Here is a 12,284-nt window from a genome sequence, read left to right on the forward strand (position 1 = left end):
AGTGTGTAAGTGCACCTCTCTTCATGTGGTCTTCCATAATATGTGTCAAAAAGTTATCATCATTGTGCTACAGAAAGTTCGTGGACTGTTTGTTCCTTGCTGTGTTGCCTTTCCAGCAAATATCAGCATGGTTGAAGCCCCCATAATAATCAGGGCATGTGATCACGAGACTACTTTAGGCTGTCTACAGAAGGCCTCATCAGCTTCCTCTTCCTGATCATGTGGCCTATAGTAAACACCCACTACAATGTCACCCATACTAGCCTGTCCCTTAATTCTTACCCACACGCTTTCAACCTGATAACGTTTGACCAACCCAATTCTATTCTACAATAAAATGACCAAACAGGTGGACACAAGCAAGAAGCTTTAGCCAGGGTTTTGGCATTATCTCACACAATACTTCTGTAGCCAAGTTACAACTTCAGTCTAGCTATGTAAACTACACCCTTAACAAAAACAGTTTTCTGGTAAAGCACAGATGGTAACGGCTGGTAACAAGCAGCATACTGCAGGAGTCTGAAGTAGAATCTGTTTAAGATCTTTATCCATCACCCAAATTAAGCCAAGAGTGCAGTCTCATTAAGTTTACCAATAATAGTGAACTGAGTGGGGGTTATCTCATGACAAAACACAGCTGATGCACTCAGAGAAGGGCTGCCATTCCCTAGAACCTAGACAGGGAGGAAGAGGACAGTATGAGCCTTCTGAAATTCAAACAGCACATGCAAAGATCTGAATTTAGGAAGCAAGAGTGCTCTGAATGGATACAGCTAGTAAATAGCTGTGAAACAGCCATGCTCAAAAAGGACCTAGTAATCTTAGCAGGTAGCAAGTTATCCACAAATAAGCAGCATGGCATACAAGTAGAGATAGCTGGCAACCTCCTGCGCTGTGTATTAGTAGTAGCACAGCCAGAAGATCAAGGTAAGTGACTAATCACTTTTTATTTGGAACTCAATATAACATGCAGGATAGCAATCAGTTTTAAGCACAGAGCTCCCCTGTAACACAGGAAAAAGGCTGGAGTGAGCTCAGGGGAGCATCACCAACTTGGTTAAGGGCTGATATACATGTAAGAACTGAGGAAACTTGGTGTGTTGAAGCTGGAGAAGAGATAACTTCAAGGGTGTACAACTGGCCCTCCAATATAAAAAGTAACTTCACAGACACGCATGGCTAGCAGACAAGACACAGTAGTCACAAATCAAAGCCAAAGAGCCTTAGAGATGAAGAAACTTTTTCCACCTTAATGCCAGTTAAACAGTGGAACAGGACCCCAGAAAATATGTGCCATCTCCATTCTTGGAGGTATTCAAGACCCAACTAGATGAAGACCTGAGCTATCTGATCTCATAGCTGATCCTGGTTTGAGCAAAAGGTTGGACTGCAGATATCCTGCAATCCCTTTCAACCTGAACTACTCCTTGAAGTAACTCTTAGAGGTGAGAGCATTCAAGTGGCTCTCATTTCCCTGTCTCTTCTAACACTTCTGTCTCACTAAAATTGAAAGTAATGCAAAGGGCTCAAAGTTCTAATATTTTTGAATCAATATTGTCACTTCCTGACTTTGACTTATTTCTTACAGATAAATGTATCTTTTCAGATGAAGGACTATTTTATCAGGACTCCAAATATTATATACGTCTACTTCAGCCTGAGTGATTTTCTTTTTCCTTTTTAGCTGTAGATAGTTCTTACAGCATGAATTTGCCTGTTTCAGTCCCTTAAAGCAGCTTCTGCTCCAGCAGCTTTCAGAAACACAGCAAAAGCAGTTCCAATTTATTCTATCTTACCCTTTAAGAAAAGCAAATTCACACGGAGATCTAAATCCCATATTGCTTCCAATTTATATAGTGTGACTGGGTTGAGAGCTAATTAATAAATTATGCAACCCAGAAAAGCCTCTTTGCTTGGTTTCAGTTATCATGATCATCTTTTTCTTAGAAAATAAATTCTCACAGCTTTGTATAGCTTCCAAATTTGGCATAATTCATGCTGTATTAAGTCCAGCTAATAAGATACATGAGTTCTAGTACAATGAATTGAAGTCTCCAAGACTTTCCAGAGGCTATGGCTTAAAGACAAACTCATGGGACTTCTCCAGAAAAGGAAAAATGTTAGGATGCCAAATCATGGCTTAAAAGAAAAAGCCAAGCTCCTGACATTGTCTGGAGTCCAAAGACCACAGCCTTCAAAAGTAAGAAGATCAAAGGCTCTTGTATTCTCTCTGAAGGGATCTGGTGAAAGCAATCACTGATATTCACCGATGTTACTCACACTTGGATGCTTCAAAGAATAAAAAAGGCACAGGAAACAGACTAGGCAATACATGTCTACCCCATGGGAATGAAGTACATTGATGTCTCTCTGAGGTAAAGCCTGATGTTCACTACCTATCTTTGTGGACCTCTGGATATTTAGGTGTCTTAACTAACAAAACTGTAAGGATAGGCTGTTTAGGTTTCTTCAAGCTCTATTAACAAAACCACTAACTGTTTAATTGTATTAACATTCACAGGAATTCTTTGAAAACACAGATGACAAATTGGTTTCCAAAAAATCAACTGGCAGAACCTGCTAGGAATAATTGCCTGAACCAAGTGGCAAAAAGTATTTTTTGGAGATAAGAAAGTTTATTCTGATATCCAGCTAGCACACAGAACAGGTGCTTCAAGTAGGCACAAACTGGGTTTTGGAAAAAAAAAAAAAAATTCCCCAAAACCAGGGAAATCTGCTTTTCTGGGGAAGAGGTATTGCAAAGAGTTACCCTGTTTAGAGGAAAAGGATCTTGTTGCATTTCAGGAGCACAAATACTTCCCTCTCGCAAGCACCAAGACCAAAGTTCCTAATGTAACCAGTACCACAGCTCTAAGAGCTGCATTCCCTACTCTTAGCCTCCACAAATACATAAGGTATTTCCTAGAGCAATTCCAGAAAAAGAAGCATAGTCCTTTAAAAACAGCTCTATTTTTTGAGGATAATAGTTTATGAATTCTTCCCATTTTTTCCAAAGTGTGATTTTCATGGACCAGTACTAAACACAAACCCTTCATTTCTCAAAGAAATAGCTTTACACATACAGATAAAAGAATCTCACAAGGAACAAAACATTATTGAATGATGCAATTTAATTCAATATTTAACCATTATCCTTACTCTGATCTGAAAAATCTAATACAGAAAAATATCTTTTAAGAGTCTCTCAAAAACTTAGTTGGAAAATTACTTCTTATGGATTTTCACAGTTTTTAACTAACATTACCGATGTAAAACTTAAAAAGCAGACCTTGTGGTAGAACTAGTAAAGGTCTAATGGTCTGAAAAATTCCTAAACATATTTAAGCTACTTCAGCTTAAATTTTCTCTCTATTATTATCATCCCTTGACTCTTAGAACATATTCATACTATAATAGAATCATTCAGGCCTTAAAGATACATCTCTGTCACTTAGTATAGTGCAATTTTTAAGTGCTTAGAAAAAATAGAGAGTTGTTGAAAGAGTGCTCATATTCAACATCTAAAGAGATAGTGGAGGTCCACATGGTAACAATTGGACAGCATTATTCCATGTGCAGGCAGTACTCCACTTACAAGTACTTCTTAAGATCAAGGATCTTTCCTTCTGTGAGAAACTAATATTATTGACAGAATTAAATGCTCTGACAAACTCTTTTAAGGTAACTTAAGTGTACATGTGTATAACTGCAAGGGATTTGGGTCTAGTATGATGAAATCAACCAATTCAAGGTGAGCAGTTCACAGTTTATGAAATTTGTGTGTAGCCAAATGTAATCCTCATCAGAGCATCTAGCAGTGAAAATTTTTACTGAACACAGATATCTGAGATAAAACATCGTGTTACAACATGAAATTAAAATTTACTAAAACAGAGAAGAGTGTCTGAGAGGACAGTTGTGATGAAAGTTAAAAAGAACAAATAAAGATGGATAAGTAAATGCATCAAAATGCCAATCATAAGAGAAACTGACAAGTAAATTGTTTAACCAATATGTATTTCCTAGTATAAAGCATTAACAGTCCTTTCAGGACCTAGTATGTTTATATGATGTGTGTTTACATTTTTGATGCACATATAGTACTTAAACATGCATTAATTTATGCAGAATTCATGACTACACATTTATTTCACATCAAATAACAACATCAGACCAATCTGTAGGCTTACTGTTAAGGACCTACAGAATGCCAGGTTCTGAATTTGGCTTTGCAAATCAAATGCGATTGTATTTTTCTCCTGTGACTGAAAATAACAGAATGTGAACTCTAAGCAATACCCAAGCTGTCTACTGCCATTTTACAATGAATTTTAAAGGTAACTTACGCATTGAGTTTTTCCAAGTTCTCTTGGGCATTGCGTTTTTCCCTCTCATATGCACTGTCTACCTCTTTGAACTCTTTCTTGATAATTTCTAAATCCAAAAGAGCTTCTGCTTGGCTGGCTTTTTCCACCTGCAAAGCTCCTTCAAGGTCTCGAATTCGTAACTACCAAATGATAAGAAAGCAAATAAAACAAGTTAGCAGAAATTATCATGATCTTTAATAAATGCTCTATTCTCTGTTCTGCTTTACAGATAGCCATATTCTACTATTGCTATATAGAAGTATATACACGGAAAACATTGAATATATGTAAAAATGTTCAAATCAGAGACAAACAGACCCAAAGCACCTTTTATTCTCTTTTAGTGGTGTCTGGATTGTTCTTTTTTCAGTTAAAGTTTTCAAGGGGAATTCTACTTTTTAAGTAGGCTTCTGAAAGTGTGGAATTAATAGTAAAGGCTACGCTTCCACTCAGCAGAAAGGACACTGAAAGATTTTTCATGTGTATTACCAAGTAAGAAAACCTTACCAGACACTCAAACATAAAAGTTGAATATCTGTGAGGAACGTTCCCAGTTTCTTTTCTTCACGTGTAAAGTACAGAAAGGAAATTAAGAAAACTAAATATTTTCTTTCAGCTAGTTGAATCGTCACTAAAAATCTGAAGTGCTTGTACATAGAGAAGATCATGAGAATAAGAAAATTACTGTCTGAAGAATGACAGTACTTATTTTTGTTATTCAGAAAATAAGAAACAAAATATACACCAAAATTCCTTATTTTTTGCTTATTTTGCTTATTTTTTCAGTATTAAATTACTAAACAATCATCATTTAGCTTTTTCTGCCTGCCTTTAAAAATAACCCATAACTGCATTACTGGGTCAAATCCTTTGTGATACACTTCAAAAATACAAAGCTTGAATATACAAATATATATATACACACACACTACATTTTTTCATATGCAGATATCATATGCATTCATACGCATTTTTTCAACTGCAGATATCATAACTGTATGGAGCTGAAATATATTCTAAATAATTCTATTTAGAACTCCATTTTCAGGATGCATTTAAGCTTTCACTCCTAGGAAAGTTGGATGTATGCACTCTACCACCGAACAGCTCTTAAGTGCCCATTCAAAAGATACAGAACAGCTCATTTAGCAGTATGGTGTTTTAACCATTGTGAAACCTGTTTAATACTAGTGGGAATTTTCAAACTTACAAATTTAACATTTTATTTCATTATTTATTCTAACAACTTTAATCATAGAACCATTGCAGTTTGACCAGACCTCTGAAGTCCAACTGTCAACCTACCACCATGGCCACTAAACCATGTCTCAAAGTGCCCTGTCTACATGCTTTTTTAACACCTCCAGGGACAGTGATTCCACGACCTCCCTGAGCAGCCTATTCCAATGCTTGACCACTCTTTCTGTAACAAAATTTTTCCAAATATCCAATGTAAACCTCCTCTGGCACATCATCAGGCTGTTTTTGTCACTTGATACTAGGGAGAAGAGACCCATCCACCTCACTACGTCATCCTTTCAGCCAGTTGTAGAGACACCGTCCCCCACAGTAAACTGCTGGCTAAGCTGTCAGCTCGTGGTTTGGACCACAACACTCTGTGCTGGGTTAGGAACTGGCTGGAGGGCCGAGCCCAGAGAGTGGTGGTGAATGGTGCCACATCCGGCTGGCGGCCAGTCACCAGTGGTGTGCCCCAGGGATCAGTGCTGGGCCCCATCCTCTTTAATATCTTCACTGATGATCTGGATGAGGGGATCGAGACAGTCATCAGCAAATTTGCAGATGACACCAAGTTGGAAGCAGATGTTGGTCAGTTAGAGGGTAGAAAGGCTTTGCAAGAGGGACCTCAACCAACTGGACAGATGGGCAGAGTCCAATGGCATGGCATTTAATAAGTCCAAGTGCCAGGTGCTGCACTTTGGCCACGGCAACCCCATGCAGAGCTACAGGCTGGGGTCAGAGTGGCTGGAGAGCTGCCAAACAGAGAGGGACCTGGGGGTGATGATTGACACCCGCCTAAACATGAGCCAGCAGTGTGCCCAGGTGGCCAAGAAGGCCAATGGCATCCTGGCCTGTATTAGGAATAGTGTGGCCAGCAGGAGCAGGGAGGTCATTGTGCCCCTGTACTCTGCATTGGTTAGGCCACACCTTGAGTACTGTGTCCAGTTCTGGGCCCCTCAGTTTAAGAAGGACATCGAGACACTTGAACGTGTCCAGAGAAGGGCAACAAGGCTGGTGAGAGGCCTTGAGCACAAGCCCTATGAGAGGCTGAGGGAGCTGGGATTGTTTAGCCTGGAGAAGAGAAGGATCAGAGGTGACCTCATTGCCCTCTACAACTACCTGAAAGGTGGTTGTAGACAGGAGGGGGTTGGTCTCTTCTCCCAGGCAACCAGCACCAGAACAAGGGGACACAGTCTCAAGCTGTGCCAGGGGAGGTTTAGACTCAAGGTGAGGAAAAAGTTCTTCACTGAGCGAGTCATTCGTCATTGGAATGGGCTGCCCAGAGAGGTGGTGGAGTCGCCGTCCCTGGAGGTGTTCAAGGGGAGATTGGACGTGGCACTTGGTGCCATGATCTAGTTGTGAGGTCTGTTGGAACAGGTTGGACTTGATGATCCTTGGGGTCTCTTCCAACCTTAGTTACTGTGATACTGTGATACTGTGATACTGTGAAGTTCTCCCCTCAGCCTTCTCCTGACTAAGCAATCTCAGTTCTTTCAACTGCTCCTCATAAGACTTGTTCTCTAGACCCTTCACCGACTTCATTGCCCCACTCTAGACGTGCTGCAGCAACTCAATTGTCTTTCTTGTCATGAGAAGCCTAAAACTGAACACAAGCATGCAAGGTGCAGCCCAGTAAAGGAGTATGAGCACTTTCCTACTCCAACATTCTTGGAATACTGTATCTTTACAATTTCACTAATTGTTTCACTGTCAATTTCTACAAAATATTTCACAAAACACTTACCTGCATGACCTCTGAATTGAATTTGGATTCCAAATGTGCTGCTCTTTCTGCTTCAATGTTTTCTTCCAGTTTCTTTATTCTCACTGTAGCTACCTAAAAGTATATTTTGAAGAAAATTAAATCCAGTGAGATAGCAAAGATGACACAAAGACTGTTTTATTCATTTATTAGTACTCCTTACAATCTGATCCATCTGAAATAACTGTACACTGGAGCTATGAGAACTTGTAACAAGAAATACATCTTCAAGGAAGGCCACAAGGATGATCAGAGGGGCTGGGGCTCTTCCCCTAGAGAGACAGGCTGCAAGAGTTGGGGCTATTCAGCCTGAAGAAAAGGCTTCAGGGAGCCTTCATAGTAGTCTTTCAGTACTGAAAAGGTACTGAAGGAAGAGGTACATGAAAGCTAGGGAGAGACTTTTTACAAGGGCTTGTAGTGATAGGATGGAGGGAGAATGGCTTTAAGCTGGAAGATGGTAGGTTTAGAGGGGGTATTAGTAAAAAATTCTTTACAGTGAGGCTGGTAAGACACTGGAACAGGTTGCCCAGGAAAGATGCGGATGTCCCCTCCTTGAAAGCATTCAGGGCCAGGATGGACAGGGCCTTGGGCAACCTGGTCTAGGGGAAAGTGTCCCTGTCCACGGCAGGGTCGTTGGAACTAGGTATCTTTAACACCTCTTTCAACCCAAACCATTCTATGATTTGAAAATAATTTTACATATCTAGAACACAACATTATTTTCTATTTAAAGAAATCTGTGTAGCATTTTTTATTCCAGCTTTTTTTACAATCAAGAAAACTGTGCCTGAAGCCAGAAAGCAGAAAGACCAAGTTACACATTCAACCAAAACCATTAATACTTTTTCACATGAGGCAACATAACCATACCCTGTAGGTTCCAAAATGCAATAGACTATCAATACTGTATCTGCAATTCCAGTGACAAGGCAGATCAAGCAAAGAGAAGACAAAGAATTCTTCAAAAATATGTTTGCTTTGGCACCGAATTTCCAATTAAGATACTCAGAACAAATTGCAGCCCTAGACTAGACATAGTTTGCCTACAACAGGAATCCATAAAGTCTGTAATGTTTTTAAGTCATTGCTATTTGCCCAGACCTGTAACTATTCTGCAATGGTTTGTCTAGCAATTATCAGAATGTTCATGATCTCTTAACAAATACCATGATTACTTTAGTCAGTTACTGCATCTCATTACACAGAAGAACACCTATACATGCATGCATAGTTTAAGCAAAATGAGATTCTCTGAATCAAACTATTGTATTTTTCTTATCCATTCCTACCTTTAGAAGAGCACAAAAATTTAAATGACTATCCTAAGAATCTACTTGTAAATTTGGATTGCCTACAAAAGTTCAATAAGTGGTCTATATTTTTTTACTAAACTTCTTTTCTAAGTCATCTTTTTTTAAGATCTAAACTGAAGAAAATTCTTTTCCATTTACAATGAACACAACAGTAATCACCAGATACATGTGTCCAGACAAAGGCCTGTACACAAAATTTCATGTAAAAAAGTGTTTGCCAAAAGCAGTAACTAAAAGATAGGCTCTTAGGAAATTCACATGCAAATTTAACTATACTGTTTTCTATCACTAAAATCCTCTCATTTTGACTTATAACTCAAATTAAAAGAAAAATTCACAGGAAAATGTCTCTTAGCTTCAAGTTAAATCAGGGAGATAAGGAAAAAGGTATTTAACATAAGCACATTGAATGTTATATACATACAATAATACATATTAAAGCAACTGATTTTGGAAAAGTAAAACAAAGCAGCAGATATGTAGATTGCATCTCAATTCTGAATATTACTTTTATTCTGACAATAAAATTAAACTTTGTATACTCACACAAAAAGAAAGACATGTGATACAGATGTACAAGAAAGGCCTGCTGAAGAGAAAATCAGCAACTGCACACACCTTATCAAACTTGCTGCACAGTAGGCTTAAACTTTTCTTCTTCCCAAGAGTTTTACCTGCTTAACATTGTTGATTTAAAAAAAAACAACCCAAAATCACAAAACCTGCAAATGCTCCCATTGTACATCCATACCACTAAGATTATTCTCGTTAATAGCTTGATTTGGATGCACTATTATTCCTTACAAACATCAGCTCCTACTCCCCTTTGCCCTTAAAAGATAATTAACAAACTACCTCCTGCTTCAGTTTGGAAGGACTCCTTAGCATCCTCCAGCAGATCAACATCTGTCAACAGGACAGTTTTACAAAAGAACACAGCCAGGCTAGCAAAAATAGTCAGTGAACCACAAATGTAAGTTACGTGGAGTTTGTTTCTTTTCTTATAACATTTTTAAAGTCAAATTTAATATAATTCTATTTTAAGTCTGAAGAATAAAGTAAACAGTGAAAAATGTAGTTATTACAATATTTAGAGTGGCAAATGTAAATATTAAAAACTAGAATGAAGACACAGAAACTTCATTGAGCATATTTCACCACATACTGTCAAGAGCAAAAGTGCTTTTCTGTCTTTGGCTGGTTTGTTCAAACAATGAAATTCAAAAAAGAAGAAAAAATGATCCTGCAAGTAAAGCTTTTAGTCATAACCTACTAATTCACAAGTTTTGTACTACATTTGACTTCTAAGTCCTATTTTTTCTTGAGCACCTGTCCAAAGTAGAACTATGCTTTCAAGTCAGCCTCTCTTCAGCTGAAACAAGAGATGTGATACTATCAAAATGGTTAACCTCAGATGGAGCCTCCTAGAACTGTTAGATTTCATCAGTCTCAGAAAGAAAAATAAAAGCAGAGAGAATATAATCACTTGCAAAAGAGCACCTACAAGAATAAAAAAATGGAGTAATTACATTCCCTCAAAGCATGTAGGTATCAGTTGCTCTTACAGTTCTTTAAAAGTACTGTCTCCTTGAGCTGACACAATGGACACTAACTGCAAAGACATGAAACATGATCCAAAGGAACCACAAACTTCCAGAAATTCAGAAACTTCAGTCCTAATCCTGGGACCATGAGTTGAAAGAGGCAGGCACAAGAAGCCACCTGTCAGAAGCACCAACATGTATCTTTTGCGGTCTGAAGTAAGAGCAATTGCTCCTAGCTGCAAGCAGGACAATGTGTCTAGTTAATTGTAGAAGAGGAACAAACCCTAGACATCAACCAACAAAGAGCTACATGTATCTAAGAGGTATCCAATGGAAAGTATTCAAAGAGATTCAGGACAGTACACACAGGGAAATTAGAAAATAGAAATCAAACTATCTGTTTGACAGGTAAGTATCATCTTACAGATGATATCCCTACATAAAGGCATGAGAAAATTTACATGCTAAAAACCAGAGTTTCTTCACTATATTTAGGAACCTCAATGCCCTATTTCCCTGCTTTTATAGCTCAGATTCTTCTGGAGTTTGATTCTTTAAGGTTTTGTCTCACTATCAGTATTTTGTTTCAATTTTGATTTTTAAAATCTTGTTGAAATTAGTTTTCTGAACCTTCAGAAAACCAAGACCTAGGGAAAGAAATAAAATGTTTTTTATTCAAGACAAGTCACTGTCAGGGACCTGACAGGAACCAACACTAGTTTCTTGTATTGCTGGAAGCCACAGATGAAGAATGAACTATGTTTTTCTCCAAAGTCTCAGAAGAGTACTCAAGTAAACTTTAATCTTATCTTAACACTCTAAGCAGCTGTCTTACCCAGAAGAGATTCGGATGCTTAAAACAGCTTTCTGAAATACTGCATATGTAAACTGAGGAAGTCAGTGAGATCAGACGGATGTTGGTCTCTTCTCCCAGGCAGCCAGTACCAGAACAAGAGGGCACAGTCTCAGGCTGCGCCAGGGGAGGTTCAGGCTAGATGTTAGGAAAAAGTTCTATACAGAAAGAGTGATTGCCCATTGGAATGGGCTGCCTGGGGAGGTGGTGGAGTCGCCATCACTGGAGGTTTTCAGGAGGAGACTTGATGGGGTGCTTGGTGCCGTGGGTTAGTTGTTTGGGTGGTGTTTGATTGGTTGATGGGTTGGACGCGGTGATCTTGAAGGTCTCTTCCAACCTGGTTTATTCTATGTATCTATGTATCTATGTATCTATGTATGCTGTGTATGGAGGAACAATGAATATTCGTTTTCCTGACTTTTATGATTTGACTGCTGCAGCTTACAGTTCACCATGCATCTAGCAAATTTAAACAAAATCACATGCAAGCAAATCAGTGAGAAATTAGTGGGGAAATGAAAACTTCATGAGGTTGCTCAAGGAAATAATTCAGAGGGTTCCTTGGGAGAAAGCCCTTAAAAATAAAGGGGTCCAGGAGGGCTGGACCTGCTTCAAGAAAGAGCTGATGAAGGCTCAGGAGCAGGCTGTGCCAATGTGCCGGAAGAGGAGCCGCCGGGGCAGACGGCCAGCCTGGCTGTGTAATGAACTTTTAATTGAACTAAGGGAAAAAAAGAGGGTGTATAATCTTTGGAAGAAAGGTGAGGCAACCCATGGAATGTTTAAAGAGGTTGCTAGGGCATGTAGGAGGAAAATTAGGGAGGCAAAAGCATATTTGGAACTTAAACTGGCCTCTGATGTGAAGGACAACAAAAAGTCCTTCTATAAATATATTAATAGCAAGAGGAAGGGCAGGGACAACCTCCACTCCTTGGTTGACATGGAAGGAAATGTTGTAACACAGGATGAGGAAAAGGCAGAGGTACTTAACACCTTCTTTACCTCAGTTTTTACTAGCTGGAAAGAACGTCTACCAGACAGCTGGCCTGCAGAACTGGCAGAGGGAGCCAGGGAGCTGCATGGTTTCCCTGTGTTCCATGAGCAAGTGATAGGAGCTCTCCTCAGCAGCTTGGACCCCCACAAGTCCATGGGACCAGATGGGATCCATCCTAAGGTGCTGAGAGAGCTGGCAGATGAGCTGGCCAAGCC

The 12,284-nt window shown here is 39.1% G+C and overlaps 1 protein-coding gene across 1 annotated transcript in view; it reads right to left on the reverse strand.

The window, feature by feature from the left end:
• CCDC171 (coiled-coil domain containing 171) overlaps positions 1-12,284 on the reverse strand; it is a 215,909-nt gene that overhangs the window by 161,423 nt on the left and 42,202 nt on the right. The window contains 2 exon segments of the mRNA XM_054178071.1: positions 4,347-4,507; positions 7,351-7,443. Of these exon segments, the coding sequence (XP_054034046.1) occupies positions 4,347-4,507; positions 7,351-7,443 (254 nt within the window).

The sequence above is a fragment of the Dryobates pubescens genome, chromosome Z (assembly GCF_014839835.1).
Source record: "Dryobates pubescens isolate bDryPub1 chromosome Z, bDryPub1.pri, whole genome shotgun sequence".
Taxonomy (NCBI): domain Eukaryota; kingdom Metazoa; phylum Chordata; class Aves; order Piciformes; family Picidae; genus Dryobates; species Dryobates pubescens.